At 44.0% G+C, this 27415-nt stretch overlaps 1 protein-coding gene and 1 long non-coding RNA gene across 2 annotated transcripts in view; one reads left to right on the top strand and one right to left on the bottom strand.

Moving 5' to 3' along the window:
• LOC134448888 (uncharacterized) overlaps positions 1-27415 on the bottom strand; it is a 405753-nt gene that overhangs the window by 114217 nt on the left and 264121 nt on the right. The window lies entirely within an intron of this gene.
• LOC134448878 (T-complex protein 1 subunit gamma) lies at positions 205-19661 on the top strand. Its single transcript, XM_063198555.1, has 14 exons — positions 205-317; positions 1243-1304; positions 1414-1464; positions 1585-1647; positions 2306-2402; positions 3092-3209; positions 6726-6912; positions 7175-7324; positions 8419-8551; positions 8819-8900; positions 13649-13829; positions 14888-15133; positions 17320-17451; positions 19173-19661. The coding sequence occupies exons 1-14, from the start codon at positions 290-292 to the stop codon at positions 19266-19268; spliced, it is 1626 nt and encodes a 541-aa protein (XP_063054625.1). The 5' UTR covers positions 205-289; the 3' UTR covers positions 19269-19661.

Below are 27415 nucleotides of genomic sequence, written 5' to 3'. Positions count from 1 at the left end.
AAGAGGTACAGGTAGAGCCCTACGCACTAAGCAGCATCTCAAGGAGCCAGGGAAACAACTAGAATGTGTCATTCATTTGAGCGCTCTGCTGTATCACGCCTAGGGGCGTATCTGGCGCACCGAGTTGGTGTCTGTGATGGGCCGCTTGCATTGTCCATCACAAGTTGCAGTATTGTGATTGGTGCATGTGTCTTTTCACCGCCTACGTTCTAGACAATCGTTCTTCCTCCCTGGTCCTTCTTTCCCCGTGGTAGATTTTTGTCACCGGTCAATTTACACAGCCGCAAAGATGATGGGCCGACCGGTTCTCGTGTTAAGTGAGTACTAAAACTGCTCTAATTCCATGAAACTCGTCTTGTTCGCAATTACTTTTCTGATGTATGATGTGACTATTTAGCTCAGAGAGTGTCTGTCGCACTTTGCACGCGGAGCATCAGCTAACTTGGCTAGCTTGCTACCTTCCGTTCTGTAGCATGGGCATCCCAACAGGCACAAAACTAGCAAGGATAGCTAACATTTGCTAGTTTACTTTGGCCCATAGACGTATTCAGACAGTATTGTGGAGACCCCGTCTGCAACTAATGTAGTTCGTAGCTGAAGTCGGTGATCTTGGTACACTTTGCTCAGTGAAGGCACAAAGAAACCTCATGTCATCCTAGCTGTATAAGCTAGCTTGCGTACTCCAAGTCCTTACACAATGAAATGGCATTGTCAAGTTGTTCTGCAAGCTGGCCTAAGGGCTAAGACGCTTTAGTTTAAACTGTAGTTATCGGTCTCGAAAGCTTCTTGGTTGAGTTCAGTAAGTTGTTGGAAGGGGGTGCTGCTGGTAGCTGTATTTGGGGTGCGCTCTACTGTGTTCTCAACTGTCTTGACGGGCGAGTTGTGGATGAGCATTTTTTGTAGTGTACCTGGCAATGGGATAGGTTGACAGCTAAGCTGATCAACTAACAGGCTCTGCTAAGAAGTCTAGTCGAGGCTTATCTTGTGGCACATTAATTGTAAGTGCAGAGTCAGACACCTCATACATGGGGGTGTCTGTCTTTGCAGTTCCTCGAGAGTAACTAGGGTGCTGCGAACTACTCTGATTTACTGATTTATCAGTGCACGACACGTCAGTGATTTTGGTTTGGCAATGCTTCAGAAGAGAGAGAGTGTCACATAATTACATTTCCCCCTACCAGGTGGGCCACTAGTAGCCACAATGTCACACTGTTTAAACAACTTTTCTCTTTCACTGTACAGGTCAAAATATGAAAAGAGAGTCTGGTCGAAAAGTCCAGACTGGTAACATCACCGCGGCAAAGGTGGGTTGGGGTCCTCAGTGAATGTGTGGTGAAATTAATTGGTGTGCACTGTGTAAGTACCACTGTATGTGAAGAAGGATAATACTGATTATTCACTCTCCTCTTTCAGACAATAGCTGATGTCATCAGAACATGCCTGGGACCAAGAGCTATGTTGAAGGTATGTGGTCTGTGTTACTGAGAAAACATACTACTACCATTTTTACGAAGTTGTGTTCTGTAATATATCATTTTGATAGTGATATTTCTGATGTCTCTTCTTTAATTGCATATTTGACAGATGCTTTTGGATCCCATGGGTGGCATTGTCATGACAAATGATGGCAACGCTATTCTCAGAGAGGTATTTACCATCCATTAATTAGCTACAGTATGCTTACATCTGTGTGTGTGTGTGTGTGTGTGTGTGTGTGTGTGTGTGTGTGTGTGTGTGTGTGTGTGTGTGTGTGTGTGTGTGTGTGTGTGTGTGTGTGTGTGTTTGCCTTTTTTAAGTGTTTGTCATTCTAGCATCCAAGCATTTCTCATCAGATAAAGAAGCCATAGGCCCAGTCGGCATCTCTGGGCCCGCCCATGAAATTGCTTGTTTTCCCCTCCGTTTGCTCCACCCGCTGTATGTAGTGGCTAATCAATATATCTAATGACTGGCAGTGATTGGCACCGCACAACCAGCGGGTGGAGCATTCGGAGGGGAAAACATGCAGTTTCATGGGTCGACCAGAAGTGCCAACTGGGTCTATAGATTTGCCTCTGATGGATGTGTATTGCTGTGGATAAACTTCAGACGAGTTTATAACTGATTTTCAGTTAGGTGGTTGACTAGTAAGTTACTTTTGCCATCTCCAGATCCAAGTCGAGCACCTGGCAGCCAAGTCCATGATATTTTTTTTTATATCACTATTATTGTTGTTATTATTATTATGTCTTCTATTCTGTTTTTCCCTATATGTTAAATATTCAATGAACGTTAAGTTGTTATTATTCATTACTTTTGTGATCTTCAGATCCAAGTTCAGCACCCGGCAGCCAAGTCCATGATCGAGATCAGCCGTACTCAGGATGAGGAGGTCGGCGACGGCACCACATCAGTCATCATTCTGGGTACGCTCCCTCAGCTGTGCATGACACGTGAAATAACATCTTTACATTGATGATTTTGTGTCTGTTGTGTCCGAGAGGAGAGATGCTGTGGCAGTGGCTGTGGTGAGATGGTAATACAATGTAATATTATTGTTCCGGCGTCTGTGGTGTAGTGTAATGTGGCTCCCGTAGCTGGTGAGATGCTGGCGGTGGCTGTGGTGTTAAGTAACTTACTTACTTATCCTCTTCGACCCGGCTGGGACATGAGGCCGCAATCATACACTGCCACTGAACCCTGTCTCTACTGTAATGTAATGCAGTAAAATTTAATATGTTGTTCATGTACCTGGTGAGATGCTGGTGGTGGTGTAATGGTTAGAGAGTTAAGTAATGTAATATATAATGTAATATAATTTATATGTTGTTCCCGTAGCTGGAGAGATGAGATGGTGGCGGAGGTGCAATGTAATGTAATGAAATGTTGTTCCGTAGCTGTAATAGTTAGGGAGTTATGTAATCTAATAATAATGTAATGTTCCCGTAGCAGCTGGTGAGATGCTGGCGGTGGCTGTGTTCCCTTAGCTGTGGTCTAATATAATATAATGTTTCCGTAGCTGTGGTGTAATATAATATAATATTGTTCCCGTAGCTGGTGAGATGCTGGCGGTGGCTATGGTGTAATGTAATATAATATAATATTGTTCCCGTAGCTGGTGAGATGTTGGCGGTGGCTGAGCAGTTCCTGGAGCAGCAGATGCATCCCACAGTGGTCATCAGTGCATACAGACAAGCCCTGGAGGACGCACTCAACATGCTGAAGGAGATCAGGTGTGTGTGTGCGCGTGTGTATGTGTGTGTGCCCTGGAGAACAGGCTCACCATGTTCATGGACATCAGGTACTACATTACTGGACAGCCGTGGCTTAATGGTTAGGCCTAAGAAAAATAAGAGTTTGGTTCCGGTTGGTTGTCAGGTTTGGTCATGGGTCGGTCGGATTTTATTTTCATTTTTTTTTTAAATGTCCGACCCACCCAACCCCCAATATGCGCCAGATTTCGTCATAAACTTTGTTGAACAATGCCAAGGACGATAGTGGAGTGTGGCCTGCTAAAGCTACAATGAAATATAATAAGTAGGCTATTAATGAGCCAAGATACTGACCGTCACCGAAATGAGGATATGATCATACAGCCTACCGTTTCTGGCAATACCTGTCCAGCTGCCAGTTGCCTGACACTGCTGTTTTAGCTCCTGTAGGCTATGTCCCGTTTTCTTTTTTTTAATTCCTTTCCATCACCGGTTGTAGACCATATTTTCCTTGGGATGAAGGTTCTGGCTTGGAAACATTCTATTTACACACTTTTTTGTTTTACGCGAGGATGTAGACGCCTGAGGCGATATGAATGTTTTAATGAAGGGTGATCGAGGGGCAACATACATCGTCATTGCCATTAAATCATTATTGTAGGCAACTGTAGTAGTCCTAGGTCTTCATCGAACAGTCGTATTTGTGGCGACATCATCGTTAATTTCTATTTCATTATTTGGAGGAGGTGCGGAGAGTGAGACAGTGACAGACGCCCTGCTGCTGCGCGATGGTGGAGGGACAAGCAGAGAGAGAGCAAGAAAATAACGGGCTCGGGCCAACGGACTTCTTGGTTAACAAGGCCTTGTGGTAAATGAAAGAATGAAGGGAAACGTGGGCAAAACATTTCCCTTCTCTCGTATTAACTTATTTACAAGGTATTGATACAGTGCTACTTTAGAATTGCTGTAACGAGTTATGCATCTCGTCCAACATGCAGCGTGACTGAATGGAAGCCCTTTTCTAATACGACGAGACAATATCAATACATTCAAAAATCGTGGATACTCATAATGTTTTCTGTGTGTTGCATTTCGAGGCGGGTGGTCAGGCTGTGTCCGTGTCGGGTGTTGAGGTAAGGCGATTGACTTATCATTTGACAGGCATTTTCGCCAGGTTCCCAAACTACATCGTAGCCTATTAGTCTGCAAGAACGCTGAGAGGCAAGTTATTTAAAAACTTACGAGCTACAACGACTACCAATTAGCATGTTGTAGCATAATAATTAGCCAACAACGTGACCGATAGGTGCGCAACTCTGCAGTGACATTTGGGGTTTTCTAATATCAAGCCGGGCGGCACTTGTGGCGCGCGCTTATGTTGCTCCTATATGGATAGTCATGCGATGCAAATTCAGTAACTTGCAGGCAGGTAGAAAGTGAGAGATGGCGAGTTATGGGAATGAAGAAACGTGTTGTGTCTTGTCTATATGAACAACCCTCCAAAAAACATCGATATTTTTTTGAGGATTCCAAAATCTCAAAAAAATATTTTGGGTCGCACAAAAAATGATAGGGTCGGTCGGCAACCGGAACCAAAACATTATTTTTTTTAGGCCTTAAGGAGATGGGCTTTAGAGTGTGTGTGTGTGTGTGTGTGTGTGTGTTGAGCTCTTATGAGATCCATATAACTCATGATCTGATGAGTGCTGTGGTGCGGCTTTTGAATCTGATTGCATGTGCCCTGGGGAACATGCTCGCCATTCTCAAGATCATCTGGTACTGATTTAGCTCTGCTGTCGTGTCCTAATGAAAATGGGCTTTAGATCAGAGAGTTGCAGGTTCGAATCCCACCCAAACCCTTGAGGGCATGCTGGCCGTGCTCAAGGATGTCTGGGTCCTATACAAAGCTGGTTCAGGAGTAAACCAGGTTAAGTTAAGAGGTAAATCATCTAATAGAAGAGCCTGGAGTCATCATTTTCTTACTCCAGGCTCTTCTATTTGATGACCTACCTCTTAACTTAACCTGGCTTACTCCTGAACCAGCTTTGTAGTATAGGCTGCTGGTACCGGATTACTGTTTTCAGGTCGGCCTGAATGGTGCTGCTGTTGCCTATTCCCACACCAGTTGTGTTTAAACTTTACAACCCGCGGTCGCTGTCATACGGAATTCATCTGTGATGCCCCTTCAGGCTACACAAGTCCTACATTACAATGTTTCTCTGTGGAAGCAGAAGCATTTGATGACATTGTGTACTTATAAAAGTCATGTGCCCTCTTGGCATTTAACTAGATCGTCTCCATTTCAGTGTTTGCGTCATGGCTTGCCTGTCATGTTCACTTCCTCATTCTCCTTTCATATAACTTCGCCTATATTCTTTAAAGCCACTACTAAGCTTGTTCAACTTCAACTTCAAAAATTCCTGCCAGGACTTAACGTATGACAAGAGAGAAACGTACAGACGACCGGCCACTTTAGTTGATTTTATCTCTTTTGTGTTATAGTTCACCTGTTGACCAACTTCCAGAATCCCAGAAGCGGGACTTAACCTTTGAGAGTAGAATGAAAAAGCTTAGCGACGGCCTCTTTAATTGATGGTATTTCCTTTGTGTTGCAGCTCACCCCGTCGGTGTGAACAACTTTCTAAAATAACTGAAAGGAAACGATAAAGCTCCGCAACACTGTTCTATGCTCCCAAACCGTTAAAGGACACATGCAGCAGCATAGAACAGTGTTGTGGACCTCTATTATTCCCTTTTAGTTATCTTCTGTTTTGGTCCAGCACCTGTGCCACTGATGTGCGCGCATTCTCTCTGACTTTTTGGAAATTACTAAAATCCCAGAAACAGGACTTGATGTATGACAACCGAAAAATTTACCAACGGGCGGGTTTAATAGATGCGATCTCCCTTGTGTTGAAAAACTTGGCATAGACCTCTTTAAGCCATTTTTGCCTAAGGCACCTGCAAAAAAACGCCTGCTGAATGGCTAAGCCCTTTTGGGAAAAGGTGCCATCTGCCTATTAAAACCGAAATATCTCAGCCTCCGAAGCACATAAAAACCTGAATTAAGTTGCAAAGCTAGGACCCTCATTTTGCACTAGAACTTGTCCATTCTGCTCTAACATACCCAAATCTCAAGAGCCTGAAAGCAGTGTACATGTCGATGTCGTCGCTCAAGGCGACAAAGGTCAAACAACGTATACTCAGCATCAGGCTAAAATAGGTTAATGCAGTGGTTCTCAACCTTTGTTGAGCAAACGCCCCCTTGACCTCATCATAAGCCTCCCAACGCCCCCCTTGACCTCATCATAAGCCTCCCAACGCCCCCCTTGACCTCATCATAAGTCTGCAAACGCCCCCGTTAATATTGGAAAAATTAAAAAGACTAATGCACCCCAATGGCTACTAAGCCCCTCTCCCACTCAGCTGTATCCTTCTCAACGCCCCCCTGGGGCTCCCAAACGCCCCGGTGGGGGGCTCTAGTGCCCCCGTTGAGAAACACTAGGTTAATGGATGCTATCTCCTTTTGTTTTGCAGCACGCCCGTCGATGTGAACAACCGGGAGATGATGCTGAAGATCATCAACTCTGCCGTCAACACCAAGGCCCTGAGCCGCTGGTCAGACATGGCCTGCAACATCGCCCTCGACGCCGTACGCACCGTGGAGATGGAGGACGCCGGACGCAGAGAGATCGACATCAAGAAATACGCCAAAGTGGAAAAGGTAGAGAGATGCTAAAGTGGAAAAGGTAGAAATATCGTAAAGGAGAAAAGGTCTGATGCGTCTTATAAAATGCAAACTGAAATGTCTCTTGATCCCTTGTGTACCGGTAATTATTCGTTAATAACATGGTCTAAATAGGTATTAGGGGCACCTAACCCCACATTGCTCCAGGGACTGTAACCAATAACCTGTAAATAACGAAGTTGCTTTGGTTGAAAGTGTCAGCTAAGTAATGTAATGTCTTGTGTGTGTGTGTCGTCAGGTCCCTGGTGGGTTCATCGAGGACTCCTGCGTGCTGAGAGGAGTGATGGTGAACAAGGACGTCACACACTCTCGCATGCGGCGCACCATCAAGAACCCTCGCATCGTCCTCCTCGACTGCTCCCTGGAGTACAAGAAGGGGGAGAGCCAGGTAGGCTCCACATAACAATACACAGCCTTTCCTATTTGGGTAGAGCCAGGTAGGCTCCACATAACAATACACAGCCTTTCCTATTTGGGGAGAGCCTGGTAGGCTCCACATAACACACACTCCCCTATATACCCCCTTATACCCAGCATGATCTCCAAAAATTCTGTGCTCCTGGACACGGATGTTAAGGGCACAAAATCCGTGTCCAGGAGCACGGATTTTGCCAAAATTCCGTGCTCCTAGACACGGAATTGTTTTCCGTGCTCCTGGACACGGAATTGTTTTCCGTGATGGACACAGGGAAGTGCTCTCTCTATAGGCTAATCCCACAGCTCTATGTTTCCACAGTCTTGTGTTTTCTCAGGATTTTTCTAATTTCAAATATTTTTTCTCAAAAAAAACATTTCCTACTGACAGGTTAGGGTTAGGGCTTGTTTTGGTCTGGGCACAGCTAGTTTTCTTTTATTTGATAGCCTAGCAACCAACTGGAAAAGATATTTCTCAAAAATATGTCTTTAATGACAGGTTAAGGTTAGGGAATGTTTTGGTCAGGGCACAACTTAAATTGCTATAGCATTATTTTGTGTAGAATTAGCATTTTGTATGTATTTTCTAATGATCGAGTTACACAGTGCTGTGGTAATAGCCTATAGAAAGCAATTCCGTGTCCAGGAGCACGGAAAACAATTCCGTGTCCAGGAGCACGGAAAACAATTCCGTGTCCAGGAGCACGGAATTTTGGCAAAATCCGTGCTCCTGGACACGGATTTTGTGTCCTTAACATCCGTGTCCAGGAGCACAGATTTTTTGGAGATCAGGCTGTTATACCCCAGGTAGGCTCCATATTACACACCCCTTGGCAGTGGATGTCTAGCTTCAAACATGCCTGAACTCGCAATTAACACAATCAATCCCCTGTAAAGCCTGTTGTTTTTGTAGTGTTTTCAGTGTGTTTTTTTTTCTCTCTCTCTCTCTCTCTCTCTCTCTCTCTCTCTCTCTCTCTCTCTCTCTCTCTCTCTCTCTCTCTCTCTCTCTCTCTCTCTCTCTCTCTCTCTCTCTCTCTCGCTCTCTCGCTCTCTCGCTCTCTCTCTCAGACGGATATTGAGATCACACGTGAGGAGGACTTTGCCCGCATCCTTCAGATGGAGGAAGAGTACATCCAGCAGATCTGTGAAGACATCATCCGCCTGAAGCCGGATCTCATCTTCACAGAGAAGGGCATCTCTGGTAAGAGCTCCGTCTTTGGCTGACTTTTGTTTTTCCTTTCTGTAATGCAGTCACTTGCCATCATCCTCCTCTCCCCTACATTGTTATTTTCCGCAGCGTTCCAAGGGGACTGTACGTGGGGAAAATGGCTGATATTACTTATTAAAACTTACTGCAATGCTTCTTTTCTTGTTAAACACATGACTAATGACGTAGACAGCACTCTACTGTACACTGTCCCTTTTAAAATGACCAAACTCCTCTCTCCTCTCCCCTCTCCCCCGTCAGATCTGGCACAGCATTACCTGGTGAAGGCCAACATCACCGCCATCCGCAGAGTGAGGAAGACGGACAACAACCGCATTGCCAGGTGAGGAGAATTGGGGCCAAGCATCAGTCCTGCGGCAGGAAGTGGAGTGGAATGGAGTGTACATCTGTGCATTTTGGTGTAATGAGAAATCTAAAACAAAGGACAACCTGTTTTGCATTTATGTTACTATAGAGCTCGAAAGTGACGTCACTTCCCCCGATTTCATGGGACCTCAACGGCGTTTTTAGCCGAAAATCGTAGCATGTAATCCAATGGCGGTATTAAAATGATATTGCGATCCCCTTAGAGTTGTGCCACGAGCTCCATATATGTTGTTTCTGATATTTTTGCTTAATTTTTCGTACGAACCCTCAAACTTTTTAGAAAGCTGTGTTTCTTCACATTTTTCATGCCGACGGCCTCGGAACAAAACATTGATACTTCTGCATGAATAATCTTTATCTAGCCTCTTAAACAGCATATTTGTAGCCCAGCGCATATCATGACTGAGATCAGAAGATATTTACTCTCTACCATGTTGTTAGATGGTCAGCTTAGGTCCCGTGAAACGCGGAACTAAGGGGCGGGACTTTCGAGCTCTATACTCCCTGGCAGGGTTCCCACACGTCCTGGAAAACCTGGAAATTTAGAGATGTGTTTTCAAGTCCTTGAAAGTCCTGGAAATTCACCAAATGTCCTGGAAAAAAATATTTGTCCTGGATTTTTTTTCCTTCAACTTTTTCCCGATTTTGTTTGTGGTATAATTTTTACTCTTCTCCGAGTCTAGACATGACAATTCAATTTATAACCGCCAATTGAATACACTATTGTCCACACACACACATGTAGCAACCTTGCTCTTTAGCAAGATGGCATAAAATATTGACAGTCTAGGGATGAATACTCACTTAACCAGAGGCCTGGGGTAAACTGTGGGAGTAGTTACTAATGACTGCTATGCATTATGGTTGTACGCGAGCCCCCACTCTGAATTTAACATGTCTCTGGGTGTAAGTTACACCCAGAGACATGTTAAATTCATATTAAACAAATCACAGATTACTGACCATCCCGACATTAGAAATGACCAAGTACGGCATATTAAAAATATAAGCAATAGACATTTATTAAAACCGAATCATGAGTTAGACTCTCATAGACTCATTCAAACAATCCCAAAACAGGAAAGGAAAAATACCCGGCCGGGGTTTCAAAACAGTTATTAAAGGGCCCAGTTGGCGCGCAGCGTTGGAGCTCATTCATAAATCCCAACGAACGAACGTCAATGTAGTTCTACTCACGAGCCGAGTTCCCTTGTGATACCGGTAATCCAAGTTAGCAAAGTAGCAGAGCTTGCGACTCTCCAACCATGGCCATCCCCGGTTACCCTCCACGACTCCACAACCGAACCGGGACCCCGAAAATTTCTTTGGCGCTGGGAAGTAGTGGTAATCCTGGAAGGGTCCCGAAAACACAGCTGGTGTTGTGCTAGCGAACTAGCATATTCGCCAGCTCACAGCGCCAGCTAGCATGTCCCAGCAGAGCAGAACTTAAAACACGAGAGTAAATAAACTTGAACGAGACCGGCGTAGGCCTACCGGGTGCCAACTCAAACTTAATTAAATTTCAAACACTGGAAACTCATCATGACGCTGAGTACACGAATTAAAGTCCGCAGTGTCACTCAGCAAGAAGAAAAAAACACTTAACTTTTCTTCTCCCCTCAGAGTCCTCCGTTACCTTGGCAACCCCCGTACCCAATAGAATTCCAGGGATGGAAAGCGATCGCCCAGTAACAAACTAATACATAGAATATCGAACCAGTAGATTAAATACAACTGTTGTAAAGTCTCAAACAAATACAAGTTAATACCTTTGCATAGGTTAAGCATATTTCAGTTGGATTACAATTACATTAGGAATTTAAGTTAGTTAAATATCATATTAAAATACCATACAACATATTAACTTAGGCATTCCCTAGAGTTCAGGTGCGCTACACACACACACACAGTTTGGTCAGGTTGCCATCTTTGATTGCACTTATACACAGTCATATTCTTTGACTCAGTGTTGCCAAAAGTCGCTAGAAGTCGCTAGTTGGCTTGCTGAAAAGTCGCTAGCTGATATCATGGCGTTATATATCTCTCGAAAACCTGCTTACGGTCATAATAGGCCTACAAAATAGGCAGTGCTAGCACTTCCTTACAAAAATTGTACTGCTATCTTTTTTGGAGATCAGAGCTTTCAGTCTCACTAGCCACTTTGAAAGCTAGTTTGATCTTTGGTGTGACAAATCACAGTAGTCGCATCAATTGTTTGTATGCAAGAATATTCCAGAGAAAAAGAAACTGGCAACAAAACTGGCTTGCAGAAAGACAGAAACCACTGGCCACAATGGTTGGTGAGCAAAAAAGTCAAAGTCAAGTCTTGTGGAGAATGCATTTAAATCCAAGTACACTCATTTTTGCGATAAGAGAGAGACTATTAAGGTATTAATTTCTGAGATAATGTGACATTAATGTGAGTTTACATTGCACTTTCATTTAATTCCGAATAAACGTTTTGTGGATCAGAAAGCATTTCAATTGAACAGAGGCTGCACATGCTGGGCTTGCGAAATTTGACATGTGGTCGCCAAGCTCCAGCAGATTCCTACTAGCGGGACAGCTGGTGATCTTCAACCGCAACCCAGGTCAATACCTTTGGACAAAGAACATAGAATGGATAAGAACGCTTATTTCGCAGGAAATTGCATTGGCCACGATGTAGTACGAGGGCATAGCCCAGGGACACCATGCGCAGTGGATGCAAGGCCATGATCGATAAAAAATTGTGACACTGGAAACTCCGCAATTGAATTGCATTGTGGGTGCGAGGAGCTGCTGCTAGTTGTCTGGCCCTGTCAAATAGGATGTCCTGTCGTCAATGTTCAGTTTGTGGTTAAATTACAGCTGTCATTCAGCCTTAATTACAGCTGACACAAATTCACTATGTCCTATGACCTGTTCCACACTCCGACCCTGGCGTTAGTGGCTTTGCATTTTACCTTGCCGCCAGTACTAAGCAAATAACGTACATTGGATAAGAAGTATCACTCAATGGAAAATGCATTGTGTTAGGTGTAGTCCGAGGACATTGCTTAAAGACACTGTGCTCATGGTCAGTGGGTGCAACGCCATAATGGATAAAATCTGAACTCTGTAACTTCGCAAAATTGGTCAAGAGAGGAGATCCAGTTGTCAGTGTTTAATGTAATCCCTCCTATCACTTGTCTCCTTAGTACTAACTGCAGAAGAAGAAAGTGACTCTCCTTGCGGCCATGCCATACTATGCTCTTATGACGTCTTTGGACGTACCCTCTTCCCTAACACACTGTACTCATTCATTACAACTCATTTCACAGTCACATTGTCTCTAAAATGCATTGTGTGTCGCTGTGTATGTCCAAATTGTGGGTCCGACGGATGAAATATCCGTCCTGAATTATCCAAAAATAGTCCTGGAAATGTCCTGGAAATATCCTGGAAAATGATTTTTGAAAAAGAGTGGGAACCCTCCCTGGATTGGCCCCGCGGAACTAAGGGGCGGGACTTTCGAGCTCTATACTCCCTGGATTGGCCCCGCGGAACTAAGGGGCGGGACTTTCGAGCTCTATTTTGACCAGGGAAGTACAACAGCTTTAACTCTCCCAGTGCAGTGGTGCCAGGGAGGCAGAATTTTTTTGTATAGGTTTGTATCGGTCATATTATGTTGAAAAGATTTTAAATATTGAACCAATGGCCTGCTATCATTTTCCATAACATTATACCAAGTCGACTTTTCTTGGTGTTGCTTGACGTCTTTTGTGCCACTGGTGAGCCCTGGATAATACGAGACTCAAACCTGTAAACAAACTCAAACCAAGAAACAAAGAATTAAGTCAGAGAAAAACTAAAACACCTAGATAAAAAAACATATGATAACTAGAATAAAAAGATTAAAAACACATCAGTTTTAGGATCAAAGAAATAATTAGGGTTTTTTTTTTAAGATAAGACATTAAAACAGATAATTTGCTATAATTAGAATTTGTGTGATGCTCTGTTTTGGTACACAGGGCGTGTGGAGCTTGCATCGCCAAATGCTATTGATGTCATATCTATTTTACGCGGCATTACATTACACCAAGCGGACATTGCACTCAGCTGCCTGTTTGTGTGTTCATTTGCATTGATCCATGGCCACTGCATGGCCTTCTACCTCTTGCTTACTTCGCACTATGCAACCTCAACTGTATCAAGTCTTATGGGGCACCTAAGTCACGCCCTCTACTTCCTGGTTCATGGGGCAGGGGGAGTCAAAAAATAATTACTGGGCTTGAAAATTAGTTTTTTTGACACCAATCCAAACCTTGGACCTCCACCTATGCTCCACAAATCCAAAAATCACTCATTGTCAAGCCCAGTAATCATTTTTTGACTCCCTCTGCCCCATGAACCAGGAAGTAGAGGGCGTGACTTAGGTGCCCCATAGCACTCTTCAATGTTTATTTGTATGCGTTATTCCCGGTTGTTAATGGCCACTCATGTTTTTTTGTTTTGACTCTTTGTATTGTATAATTTGTGAGCAAACCAAAACACATTCCTAGCAACTGTGATACTGTTGCTATGGGTACAATGAACTTGGGATTTGGAAACTTGAACTTGAAATTGCTCTGTTCTGATTGGTCCGCGGGGCGTGTGGAGCTCACATCGACAGCATTTGGCCGGTTTGCTGGTGTTAATTTAGAGCCCTGAATGTAATGCTCTGTTCTGATTGGTCTGCAGGGCGTGTGGAGCTCGCATCGCCAGCCGTACAGACGAGCTGAGAGAGGAGGATGTGGGCACGGGGGCGGGGCTTTTCGAGGTGAAGAAGATCGGAGATGAGTATTTCACCTTCATCACGGAGTGCAAAGACCCCAAGGCCTGCACCATTCTGCTCAGAGGAGCCAGCAAGGAGATCCTCGCGGTACGCCACACACACACACACACACACACACATCCCAAAGCCTGCACCATCCTACTCAAAGGAGCTAGCAAGGAGATACTCGCGGTACGACACATACACACACACCCCAAGACCTGCACCATCCTACTCAGAGGTCTCCTCTCTCTCTCTCTCTCTCTCTCTCTCTCTCTCTCTCTCTCTCTCTCTCTCTCGCTCTCGCTCTCGCTCCATCCTGCTCAGAAGAGTCAGCAAAGAAGTCCTCGCTCTGTGTGTGTAAAATTGTCAGCGCCCAAAAGAGATTCTTGTGGTACGCTCTCGCTGTGTGTAAAACTATGTCAAGCCCCCCCTAAAGGGCCGTACACACACATCGCTGCTATTTACTAGCTTCTCGCTTACTCGCCTACTGGCCATTCTTTCATGGAACGTTCGCTGAAAGTTCCCGCGGCTTTAACTGCCAATGAACAGGCGAGAAGTACCGAACTCTGCCTTCCAATTGGTTACTCGCTTACTCGCCTCGCTCGAAGATAAAATATTTTCAACTCGGGATCCGCCCACATCGCATCGCTTGTACAGTACTCGCCTACTCGCCTGCTAGTCTCGCTGGAACACATTGACATTCTATTGAGTTCATTCGCTGAGCGAGTAACTAGCAGCGACGTGTGTGTACGGCCCTTAAGGCCTGAACAATCCTGCTCGGCAGAGCCAGTGAAAAGATGGCCTGCGGTACTCTGGTGTGCATGTATGCGTCTGTCTGGCCTGTACCATCCTGCTTAGAGGAGCCAGCAAAAATCCCTGTGCCAAAGTGCCACAAAAATATTTCCAATCGAGTATTAATGATTTTATTCTTATTCCCTGCATTACTCGGGAGTTGAAGCTTAACTTGCAGGATGCCATGCAGGTGTACTAATCCAACGTGTGTGTGTGTGCGCGTGTGTGTGTTTGAGGTGGAGCGTAATCTTCGGGACGCTATGCAGGTGTACTATAATCTAACGTGCGTGCGATTTTGTCAGGAGGTGGAGAATAACCTGCAGGTGTACTATAATCTAACCTGTGTGTGTGTGTATGTGTTGTATTTTCAGGAGGTTGAGCGTAATCTGCAGGACGCCATGCAGGTGACTCGTAACGTGCTGCTGGAGCCTTACCTGTTGCCAGGGGGCGGGGCCGTGGAGATGGCGGTGTCGCACCGGCTGACAGAGCGCTCGCGGGCGCTGACGGGGGTGGAGCAGTGGCCCTACCGCGCCGTGGCACAGGCCCTCGAGGTCATCCCCCGCACACTCATCCAGAACTGCGGAGCCAGCACCATCCGCGTCCTCACCTCCCTCAGGGTAAGAACTGAGGAGCTAGTGGTTGGTTAGGTTGTAGGTTCAAATCCCATCTAAAGTTCACGGTTGTCACTCGGCCTGAATGCGCCATCAGGGTCAGAAATGTGGAGACAGCACCATCCGCGTGTTCACATCCCTCAGGATAAGTACTGCAGCGCTAGTGGATAGGGATTTGATCTTACAATCTGTGGGTTGTAGGTTCAAAATCCATCTGAAGTGGTCAAGCCACCTTAACCCCACATTGCTCATCTAAAGCTGTAGAGCCAGCACCATCCGGGTGCTCACCTCCCTCAGGGTAAGAACTGAGGAGCTAGTGGTTGGTTAGGTTGTAGGTTCAAATCCCATTTGAAGTGGCCCAGGCCCTCGAGGTCATCCCCCGCACACTCATCCAGAACTACGGAGCTAGCACCATCCGGGTGCTCACCTCTCTCAGGGTAAGGACTACAGAGCTAGTGGATAGGTCATAGGTTCAAATCCCATCTGAATTTCACGGTTCTCAGTCGGCCTGAATGCGCCATCAGGGTCAGAACTGTGGAGCGAGCACCATCCGCGTGCTGACTTCTCCCAGGTTATGAACTGAGGAGCTAGTGCCCCCATTTTTTTTTTTGGTCCGATCGCGCTGCCGACTCTTATTTTGAAATCGCGCCACAGACGCTAGGAAGATGCGTGCCGTGTCTCCGCCCCCTTAATCAGTTTCTCCCTGCAGGCTCCAAACAGAAGTGACTATGAGGGTGGCAGAGGCTGTTGTGAGATAGACTACAGAAGGGAAGGACGGTAGAACTTGTAAATAAATTATTTACAAAGTTCTCTTTGCCTGGTTTTTGAAAGTAATGGTCCACATTTCATTGCATACAGTGTGTTAGGACTTCGAATTGGTTTAGCACTAGCTGTAGCTAGTTGCTAACACAAATGAAGGCAAATTGTGTTTGAGCTCTGCTGGCAGCTAACTAGGGGTAGCCTACTTAAAAACGAATTGCTTGATAAACTTTTCACACTTTTAAACAGTCCCCAAATAGTTCGTTTGGAAAGCTAAGCCCCTCATAAGATTTCAAACAAAGTTATGAGCAACTTGATGATTTATTATTGGCTGTTGCATTTAATCAACATTGCATCAATGTGCCATTTTCTTGTTGGCAAAACCTGGTGTCCTCCTATCTATGTGTCCTCTTTGTTGGGTCCATTATTGCATCTGATTCTCATTATGCATGTGAGAGCTGCATAAACAAAGTCATAATAAGCAACATTTGTTTGAAAAGTGTTATCTTCAGGCTTATTGGTTTTCTCACTAAGAAATAAATGTTTATGAATGTAGTCTGCAAATATAGGCTAATCTTATGTCTTTTAAAAAAAGATAATTTTATGTCATTTAAAAAATATACTGAAGGGTGGGTGGCAATGACAGCAAGGCAGGCACCTCACCCCACAGTGCTCCAGAAAAATGCAGGCCCTTTATGAGAGAAATGTTCTCCCATCCTGTCACTGGAAATCAAATATCTGTTGTGGGTGTGAGTGTGTGTGTTTTGTGATTACAAAGGCCTTATCATTTTTATTTTATTTTTTATAATTTTTTTGGTGGGGGTCGTGTCAGCCCGGCCCGGCCCTTTATTGGGAGGAATTTTGAAAAACTGGCCCTCGGGGACTTTTAATTGAGTACCCCTGGGCTAGTGGTTAGGTTGTAGGTTCAAATCCCATCTGAAGTGGTGGCCCAGGCCCTCGAGGTCATTCCCCGCATGTAATGCCCTGTGATGAAGCGACTGCTACCTCTCTGTCAAGGATGTGTGCGTCACGAGCGGAGCGGAGAAGATGAGGCACGAAGTCTGAGTTATCAAAAATAATTAGGCCTTTTTATTTACTTTTTCACCAGACATTCGAAAATAAATGTGCACGTGGGCATCTAGACAAAACGAACAGGACGCTTTCTGGCAAACAAAATAAACGACAGTCTTCGAAGTGACTTCCAAATGACTTCCACTTTATTGCATTTGGTTATGCGTCTTACGACTTGTGTCGCAATCTTATCTTGGTCTACCATATTGAACATCTTTGGAACCATGGGTATCTGTTAGGTAAAGCGTCACGTATGAGTCGTTTTGTCACTGACCCGTAAACTGGGGCTCTGTCTTGAGGCACTAGTTGAGTGCTCGTTTGATTTATAGTGTGTGTGTGTCCTTTTGTCCTTGTCCTTGCAGGCCAAGCACACCCAGGAGGCGTGTGAGTCTTGGGGTGTGAACGGCGAGACGGGAGCCCTGACCGACATGACTGAGCTGGGCATCTGGGAACCACTGGCTGTCAAGGCACAGACCTACAAGACCGCCGTGGAGGTAAGACCACCACCTACTAGGGATGGCGAAAATTTAAAAAACTCTTAAACGGTTACTGAGACTCATTAACCGGTGGTTAACCGGTAATCTTAAATTTTAAAACGTTTGCGTGCCTGATATGCACAGCACTGATTTTTTTCATTTTTATTTTTCACATAAGCCTTTTTTTTGGACCTGCCATGTCCAGCCACTGTTGCCAGATGGAAAATGCTGAATTATCGTACTAAAATCTCAAAATTATCGTTTTTTGGGAGGAAATTATTATTATAATTATTAATATTATTACATTCGGTTAACCAATGGCAGAAAATTTTAACCGGTTAAAGTTGATCTGGTCGATTATCGGTTAACCGGTTACCGGTTAACATCCCTACCACCTACTGTACAGCAGCCACGCTCGCTAGGGATGTAAATCACAGCCTCCATGACGATGCAATTCGATATCAATTTTTTAAGGCAGCGATTGAATTATTTTCAATACTTAAAGGATTTATCCGGAGTTGGAACAAGTTTGTATTTCATCCCAAACATGCAAAAATGAGGCAGTCACTCTAGAGCAAAATCAAGGCAAAAGGATGCGTTTTGAGAAAGTTTGATAATATCACGTTAGCCTCATTAGCCATATCAGCTATACAATATGATAGAATGCGGGCATCGTATCTCGGCGGTTACACACATTTCAAAAACACAACATTTTAAAGTCTTGCACAGCTCAAAACAACGTCACATGTACCTCGTAATATGTTGAGGGTATCCACACATAAACCGAAGTGTCCAAAGCCCTTCATGTATTCTTGAAAGGTCTGCAGAATGTGTTTTGTGAAGCTACTACCTTGACAATATCTACAGTTACGGTCAAGCACAAAAGTAGATTGCCGAGTGCGTCGCATCATCAGCTGTGGTTACTCGCTCTGGAAATAATCATAGCTCTGTAATAAGCACAGACTTAACACAGTTGATGGATAGCAGATATTGTTAAGGTAGTAGCTTCACAAAACCGCCGAGATACGATGCCCGCATTCTATCATATTGCATAGCTGATATGGCTAACGAGGCTAACGTGATATTATCAAACTTTCTCAAAACGCATCCTTTTGCCTTGATTTTGCTCTAGAGTGACTGTATTTCATCCCAAACATGCAAAAATGAGGCAAACTTGTTCCAACTCCGGATAAATCGTTTAAGAAAGCCGCATGATTTTCGAATGACTTTTCCACCTCTATTGTGTTATGGAGGTAGGGCATTGCACAGGGGCCAGCGATTCGATTATCATCTACACAGATATACGATAAGACGCCAATCTATACAGCTACACCATGTACTAAAACAGAACAGCCAAATGAAACTTTGTAGACTGCCGTGGAACTAAGACCTATCCACTATATTTCCAAGTCAATTTTTCGTACTACCCACAGGATAGGTGCGCTAGTTCCAGTTAGGCTGACCATCGGTAGCGCTGAGCTGTCGGACTGGTCCTTTAGCTCAGCGGTATCGTGCTGTGCCTCCCATACCCAAAGTGGAGCGTTGACGAGGAGGTGGCGGATTCGAGCCCTGAGTGGGGGACTACGCAGGAAAACCTCGTTACAATAGCGTATCACACTTTTGTGGCCCTACTTAAAACAGCGTTGGAATTTTACCATAAACTGTAACTGTCTCTGTACGCTGGAGAAAAGTTTCACCCAAAACCTTAATTGTGGTTTCTTTTTTTTTTCACCTTTCAGACGGCGATCTTGCTGCTGCGTATCGATGACATCGTGTCTGGCCACAAGAAGAAGAAGGACGGCGACGAGCAGATGGGAGGTCCCGGGGCAGAGTAGGGTCACCACGGGGAGGGGTCGAAGGTTACACAAAGGTGAAGGGTCACACCGAGGTGTTGCCTGGGTCAGGAGGAAATGGGCCAAGATATCTGGGAACATGGGGCTGAATTGTAGACAAACATTAGCGCGTAAACAAAAAAAAAAGACCTTGTGTGTTTCAACTTCTGTCATCCATCTTTGCTATATTTTGATAAAAAACGATCAGTGTCTCCTCTGAGCTAGTCTTCTACATGTTTGAGCTCGACTTGACTGGACTGAACTGAAGCGTTGGCTTGGACTTTGTGAATAAACCCCCCTTGTCATACTTACCCCTGACTGTCATCCATGGCCGTGTATGTCACCGTTGCTCTTTATTTGCTACCAAGTTATAAACGTTTCATGACCAAAAGCAAATCATTTTCTGACTTTTTTTGTTCTCTGTCATTCTTTCTCTACTGGATTGTGTTATTAGTAGAATAGAGTACTTTTATTATTATTTTGTCTAACTACACAAATGCAAAACATACACAAAGACCTAATACACATTACTGCACTTTGCAGCAAACATATAGCACACATTTGAGTATAGCAATTGGCCTGGCATCAGTTCATATGCACGCATGCGCGCTCTCTCTCTCTCTCTCTCTCTCTCTCTCTCACACTCACACACACAGCTTGCATAAATACACAAATACAAAACATACACTCAGACCTACCTACTACACATTAGTGCATATTGCAGCAAACACATAGCACACATTTGAGTACAGTGTTAGTCTAGTGTGTGCCCAGTACAGCTCTGGGAGATGAGTAGACACGTTGTCCTGTTGTCAGCGTTACTCAAATGAAGTGGTTCGTATTTCGTTTAGTAGGCGTTAAAGTTGTAACAAGATCACTTTGGGTGCAGCCAGACTGACAAAGAAAATGGCACATCACTAAATCGAGTGGCACATCAGAATGAGATCACATTGAGATTCCAGTTCTTTAAAAACAAAAAAAATAATCAGATTTTTTTTTTTTTTTTTTTAAGGGCTTTTTTGCCTTTATTTCTGACAGGACAGTGGAGGAGAGACAGGAAATGAGTGGGGATAGAGAGATGGGGAAGGATTGGCTAATGACCTGGGCCGGAATCAAACCGGGTCGCCAGTGTAGTAACTCCGTGCCCTACCGTTAGGCCACGGCAGCGCCTACATTCCAGTTCTTAACCAAGAATACATCAAATGAAGTTGCAGTGAAAGTCCTTTGAAACACGTGTGGTGAATATAATCTAGATCTCCATTGCATGCCATATTGAGCTCAGTAAGGTACACCACACCGCATAAGATAACAGATACCAGCGCTTCTAACAGGTTTTTCTAAAAAAGTGGTAGCAGTTGGCTATTTTGGGGCGGCTGACAAGATGAACATCTGTTGTGAACGGCTATCTGCCTTCAAATATCCACTTTACTGTGCTGCTTCCTCATGGGCACATGAGATCCAGGAAGTGCGTCTGAGCTGTCACACATGAAACAGAGAGTGAAGTCCAATATGCAGACTCCCGTCCTTTCTTGCTCTGCTTGCTTGCTTGTGTGACCTTGTGATAATGTCACTGACGACAGAAAATTAATTCAATATCTTGTAATAGCACAATTCCAAATGTCATTTCTCATTTGCTATCATGATGGTGATCATGACAGCAGGGAAACTTTGTTTTCTCCACAAGTACAAGTGGAGGACGCGAGTCTGCATATTGGAATGAACTCTCATTTGCTCTGGCAACCGCCAGCAGAGCTGCTGACAGGGTTGGCTGGGTCTGGGACAAAGTAATCTGAAAAGGCCTCTCGTCAATGCATACAATTCCCCCCCACCCCCAAAACCCTGTGCCCAGGACAACTTACCCATTTGTCCGCCCCTGTCAGCTGCTGCCACTGGCATTATGTTGCAAAAATTATACTGAAGGAACTTCACTTAATAAAAATAAGATCAACAGACCAATGTCACATACAAGCCCCCCAAAGAACAGAAAATGGCAGCCCCCCCTCCACGTCCAAATTTCTCCAAAGTAGTCTCAATCGAAGGGAATTTGTTTGTGCTCACACGTTTCAATCACTTGTTTTTTTAAAGTTACAGCCGTTTTAATAATAGCATAATAATAAAATAAAACGGCTGTAACTTAACAAAACAAGTGATTGAAGCGTTAATTTCACAGCACAAATGAGCACAAATCCCCTTCGATTGAGACTACTTTGGAGACATTTGGACGTGGAGGGGGTGCTGTCCATTGCAAATGTATTAGTATTATGAGTATTTGAATATTTAAATTACTCAAAATCCTTAATAGCACAAAAAATGTGTACAGCACAATCCGGCACAAACGTAGCACAAACCATCTGCAATGTTATTTCAGCATTTTGGGTCGGAGGGAGGCCAGCTTCACACAGGTTATCGCAAGACAACAACACTAAAAACGGCTCACATTTTGCTGTGGTGTTCATGGATGATAAAGATTCCATTTTTAATTTCAGGAAGTTCAGAATCACAGTCAGGGCTGCTGACAGCTTTTGCTGGGCCTGGGACAAATGAATCTGAAAGGGCCCCAAACCCAAGACATATAATGTAATGAGGACCCAATTCTGGACCCCCTTTCTCCCTGGGCCCGGGACAACAGACCCTTTTGTACCACCCCTGTCAGCACTCCCTGATCACTGTCTCACCACAAGTCGGAGCACACACACACACACACACGTTTTTTTAAAGGTTTTGTTTATTTAAACGTGTTAAACACACCACAACAGGCAAGGCTCTTTAGCCAATTACAAGCTGCACCTACCTCACCTCCCATGATAAACATATAGGCAATTAAACCAGTGTTGCCAGATGTGTCTGACCAAATCCCGCCCAAAAGCTTCTCAAAAACCGCCAAATCGTGCTAAATTCCGCCCAAATTCAACAAATCACATTGACTTCTATGGGCCCAAAAAGGCTGGAAAAAAACCCCGCCAAATGGCCAATTTTTCCCATTTTTACCCGCAGACGCTCATCCCAAGTAGCCCAATTGGGCTGGCAACACTGAATTAAACCCATTCAATTGCTTACATACTGAAGCAGTAACCATAAACTCCTAGATTTACAGATTGGAAGAACCATAATAACAACCCCCGCCTACAAAACATTAGGATCGGGAGAATTCTTAGCTGCACCGTGTTCTAAACCAGCAGCAGGGGCCGACACTGCAAAGCTGGTTCAGGATAAGTTAATAATAATATTAATACTAATTAATTAATAATAATACTAATTATAATAATAATAATAGTAATTCTATTTGAAGGGTTCAGATGCAAAACTCCCTAAGTGCCTTTTCAGAAAATAATCTTAATTCATTTTTATTTAATACAAAGCTATCAAAATTGCATATTTTTTATTTTATTCATGTAATATAACTATTTATATGTATTATCAAGTACATGAATGTAAACCAAACCAACAACGGGTTGCTCTAAAAATATAAAAGTGCAGGTCTTCAGAAATTGAGTTAGGGGGTTTTGCATCTGAACTCTTCATTTGTATAGCACTGTATCATACAAGGCATGCAACTCAAAGTGCTTAACAAATGGGAAAAACATAATTGTTAGAGATGGATTTAAAGGGAGAGGTAGAGAGGAGAGGCAGAAATAGCAGGAAGGCAGAGGAAGAAGGGATAGATAGAGATTGTAGAGTCATAAGGTCAACGTAGGTTAGGACCAGGATTCTTAGAGGCGTAAGGTCCAAAGTTAAGAGGTAAATCATCTAATACAACAGCTTTTCTTCAGAAAACGAGGACTCCAGGCTTTTCTATTACATCATTTACCTCTTAACTTAAACTTAACTTATCCTGGACCAATTTTGTAGTATAGGCCCCAGAACTGCCAGCTATGTATTTACATAATCGCACCATTTAAAAAAGTACAGTATTAAAACTAAAATGCAGTGTTGTATAAAATTGAAGAGGAAATACGCATAAAGATGTCATTACAGAACTAGTAGTATGACATTACAAAGTTGAAACCATGTAATATAGGCCTACCACTTGTGTTGTAATCTCAGGGCCGGATTAAGATGACCTGGGGCCCCTATGCTACAGGTTTCTGTGGGCCCCCTCAGAAGGCAAATTTTGTGACAAATGTACATCGTCAGTGTCATAATAACGAGCTAGGAATTGAGTATAACATGTCTACCAACTGTACTGAACACAACAGATAGAATTTCCAATGCTGCATCTTGTCACAATTCAGCAATCTTTCACTTTTGGCCAAGCAGGGGCCCCTTGGCTGGTGGGGGGTTGCAGCCATAGTATATAGCCTGTGCGTTAATCCGGCCCTGGTTGTACGGTAATTACATTTGTGTGAGTACTTCTACTTAATACAACTCTGTCTAAATACAGGTAGTATAAAAAAGGTATAAGTGTGCAGCAGCCAGTGGTGTTGAACATCATGTGTCTGCAGGTCCTCCGGGGTCAGCCCATCGCCCTCTCTCCCGTCTCAGGGTCCACTCTACTGTCAACATCTGGGAAAACAAGAGACAAGAGACCAGCCTCAGCTACATGCTTAGGATCATTATTATTATTACAACAACACAAGAGACCAGCCTCAACTACATGTTTAGGATCATTATTATTACAACAACCAAGACTCTAAATCAGTGGTTCTTAACCTGGGGTGCGGGCACCCCCTGGGGGTGCGCCAGAGATTTCAGGGGGTGCACAGAATTTTGTTTGTTTTGCGGTTGTGAACAAAATTTGCTAGCAAGCATTATAATTAGGCCAAATCAAAAACCAAATTATAATATGTCCTGGTCCCCATGAAAACTCATTAAGGTATTGATTAATGTCTCAAGCAAGAATCATTGTAATTAATCACTTACATAATTTTTCGTGCATATACACGTGTAGAAGTTTGGGCTGGGGGTGCAAGGCACAAGGTCTTGGGCACAAGTAACGGGTGCGTTAAGAAAAAAAGCTTAAGAACCAAGGCTCTAAATGAACACTTTTCATCACCAGCCAAAATAGAAAGTAGGCCTAGATATGAATCTTACTAGCCAAACACACTCTCACTAATGGGTCAAAGTGGCTAGTTAGTTGGTCTTTTTACTGTCAAACTGACATTTCACCACATTTGGCCGGTTGGCTGGTGTTCATTTAGAGCCCCTGATAACAATACTGTTACAGTAACAGTACAGTTGCCGTTACAACACGGTGCATTTATTACCGACGGAATAAGAGCACAGCACAGTGCTGTCGCTGCCAATACATTGCACTTTTATCTTTGTTAGAGTGGAGTAGAGTAGAGTATCATTTATTAATCCTGAGGGAAATTAAGGTGTCCGGTAGAATGCATAAATACAGAAGAAGACACAAAGACATTACGGACAACATGCACATGTATTCACCATACATAAACATATTCACAAGTCATATCTCTCTCTCTCTCTCTCTCTCTCTCTCTCTCTCTCTCTCTCTCTCTCTCTCTCTCTCTCTCTCTCTCTCTCTCTCACACACACACACACACACACAATCTCTCTCTCTCTCTCTCTCTCTCTCTTTCACACACACACACACACACACACACACACACACACACACACACACACACACACACACAATCTCTCTCTCTCTCTCTCTCTCTCTCTCTCTCTCTCTCTCTCTCTCTCACACACACACACACACACACACACACACACACACACACACACACACACACACACACACACACGGTAATGGGGAAGGGGAGGGCGAGGTCAAGCTCTGGTGACACTTGTATCTCTTCAGCACAAAATGGGAATCTACTACATGTAGTTTGGAGTGTTGTTCTCCGCGCGTCGCCTTTTTTGACAATGAGAATAGGCTACATCTCTAACTTGAATGTCACATTGAGCTGAACAACAGGACCTAGCCTACTATGCAGTCGAGTCCAAGGGCTTACCCATGCAGCCATCGCGGGAGTCTTCTGACGGGTTGCGCCGGTGGACATGAGGGTGACTGGCCGCGGCGGCGACCAAGGCGTACGGTGGGGGCGCGGAGAGGGCACGCGGGCTGGGTACGGGGTGGACTACTGCTACTGCGTCTGTCTCCATGGCATCTGAAGTTATTCCAGGAGAGAGGAGCACATTGTAGTAAGCACTTAAATCATTGTAGAATAGCAAATGAGAAACTGTTCAAGATCTGAAGTCGCATTTAACTGCGCATTGCGCACGGTACGTTTCCACAGCGAGGTCTAGAGGGGGAAGTATTTTACCGTTGAAATACCTTAAATATTTAGATAAATGAAACGAACTCACCTGCGTTAATCTGAAGCCTACGTGGGCCACTGTTGGAGTGAGCAGCAGTCGATATCTGTGGCTCGTAAATAACACTGATTTCACCATCACTAGCTCCTGCCGCTGATCCGCTGGGTTGTTCATTAAGCCCGGTCCAATGTCCCTCCACACAAGCCTGGCTTGGGCGCACGTCTGTTTGGTGAGCAAAAACATTGTGCTTGTTGCGTAAGGCCCCCCATTCATTTTTCAGGCATTGTATATAGGATGATTAATGACAGGTGGGGAGTGGCCATGGGCCTACACACAAATTGGTATGTAAATAGTTGTAGGTGGTGTCACGTGCCAAGTAGGCCCAACATATTTCATAACAGATGTGTATCTCAACAACAACAAAACTATTGTCTGCGCCTTTATTCAAAGTAGAATAGGCTGCACCGATTGTTAACATTAAAACAAATGGAGAGCCCCCCCTAATTTTGCCAAAACATATTGGTCAAGTATGATGGTGTTATGCACCTTCTCAGCCATAATGCTTATGTCCTGCATATCTGCCAAGGTAAGCTGTTTCACATTGGCAAACAAATGCGTAAAACACCTGTTACCAACAAGGGAACATTCCGCAACGGAGAATTGTGGCTGTCAGCTTCACAAGGCTAGCTGTCAGCCTCTACATTACAGCCTCCCTTTAACTGTCATCAATAAACCAAACTGTGCTCTCACTGGTGTTAGCCTACTCTCCCTGAGCAGATACATGGTAACGACAGCTCTACTTGTATGCCACAAACGTGTCCCTTTCGCTACATTTGTCTAGACGTCAATTTTTTTAAACTTTGTTACGAACTCACCGCGACATTTGCTCTTCCTTAATTTTCTTAGGGGACAGTTTTCACGTAGACGAAACAAGCATGCATTGTGCTTCCGTCTGCCCTGTGTAGTAGAACTAGTTGTCATTCCGTAGTCGATGATGAATACTAATTAACCGGATTACTCTTAAAACCACTGTCTTAAAGAAAAACTTCGACAGACAACTTTGCAGGCGCCACGGCCCGCTGCCTTCCTGCGTTTTTACCAAAGCCTTGTACTTCCAGGTAGCGCGTGATAATTTCTGCCCTCCGACAGATAGTCAAAACTGGTTTGTCTAGTTCGGTCATTTTTCGATTTCAGCCTTTCTCGTCGAGGTTATAACCGCGCGTTAGGCTATCTATTGAGACCTCCCATCACTGAAAAGCGCTTGGGTAGTATTGGGTACTTGTGAAAAGTAGTGTCGAGGGGTCTTGACAATGTGGTGCCAAAAATGTTCAGGAGGCAAAAATTGCGTCGACTGGGTTTTTATTTTTCACGCACCAGTAGGCCTAGTAATATTTACAAGAGTGTCCCAAGAATCCAAAAGGTAGTTTACTATGCCTATGGTCCATGTATCCAGTGACCATTAACCAAAAATGAAAGAACACTATCATTGTTGACTGTATTAAAAGAATTTTATTCGTAAAATACATTGCATTGAACAAACTCTGTAGAATTATACATAATAATAGTAGAAAAGACACCTAAAAAGATGGGCTTCTGGAAACTACCCGAATTAATTAATTTCAGATCACACATTTAATATAAATGTAAACATGTGGACAAGACAGAATGTAAAGCTTTCTTTATAACCTGCTATGGGGGAACATATTGATGAAAAGGAGATTGCTGATAGTACAAAGAAGTTTAAGTTGTAATGTAAAGTGAAATAGCTTAAATACTAAGCTTTGACACTAAGAAAGCCTGTCCCTCCGGTCCTCAAGAACAAAACACATTAAACATTAAACACAATATCCTGTAGTAGTGCAGCCTGGAAGAGCCTTGGGAAGTAAACGTTTACTTGATCACTAAAGATCCATCTCACATGATAGCTA

This window comes from Engraulis encrasicolus, chromosome 5, assembly GCF_034702125.1.
Source record: "Engraulis encrasicolus isolate BLACKSEA-1 chromosome 5, IST_EnEncr_1.0, whole genome shotgun sequence".
Classification (NCBI taxonomy): Eukaryota; Metazoa; Chordata; class Actinopteri; order Clupeiformes; family Engraulidae; genus Engraulis; species Engraulis encrasicolus.
Note: the sequence above shows the minus strand (reverse complement) of the source record. Positions and strands in the feature narration are given on the sequence as shown.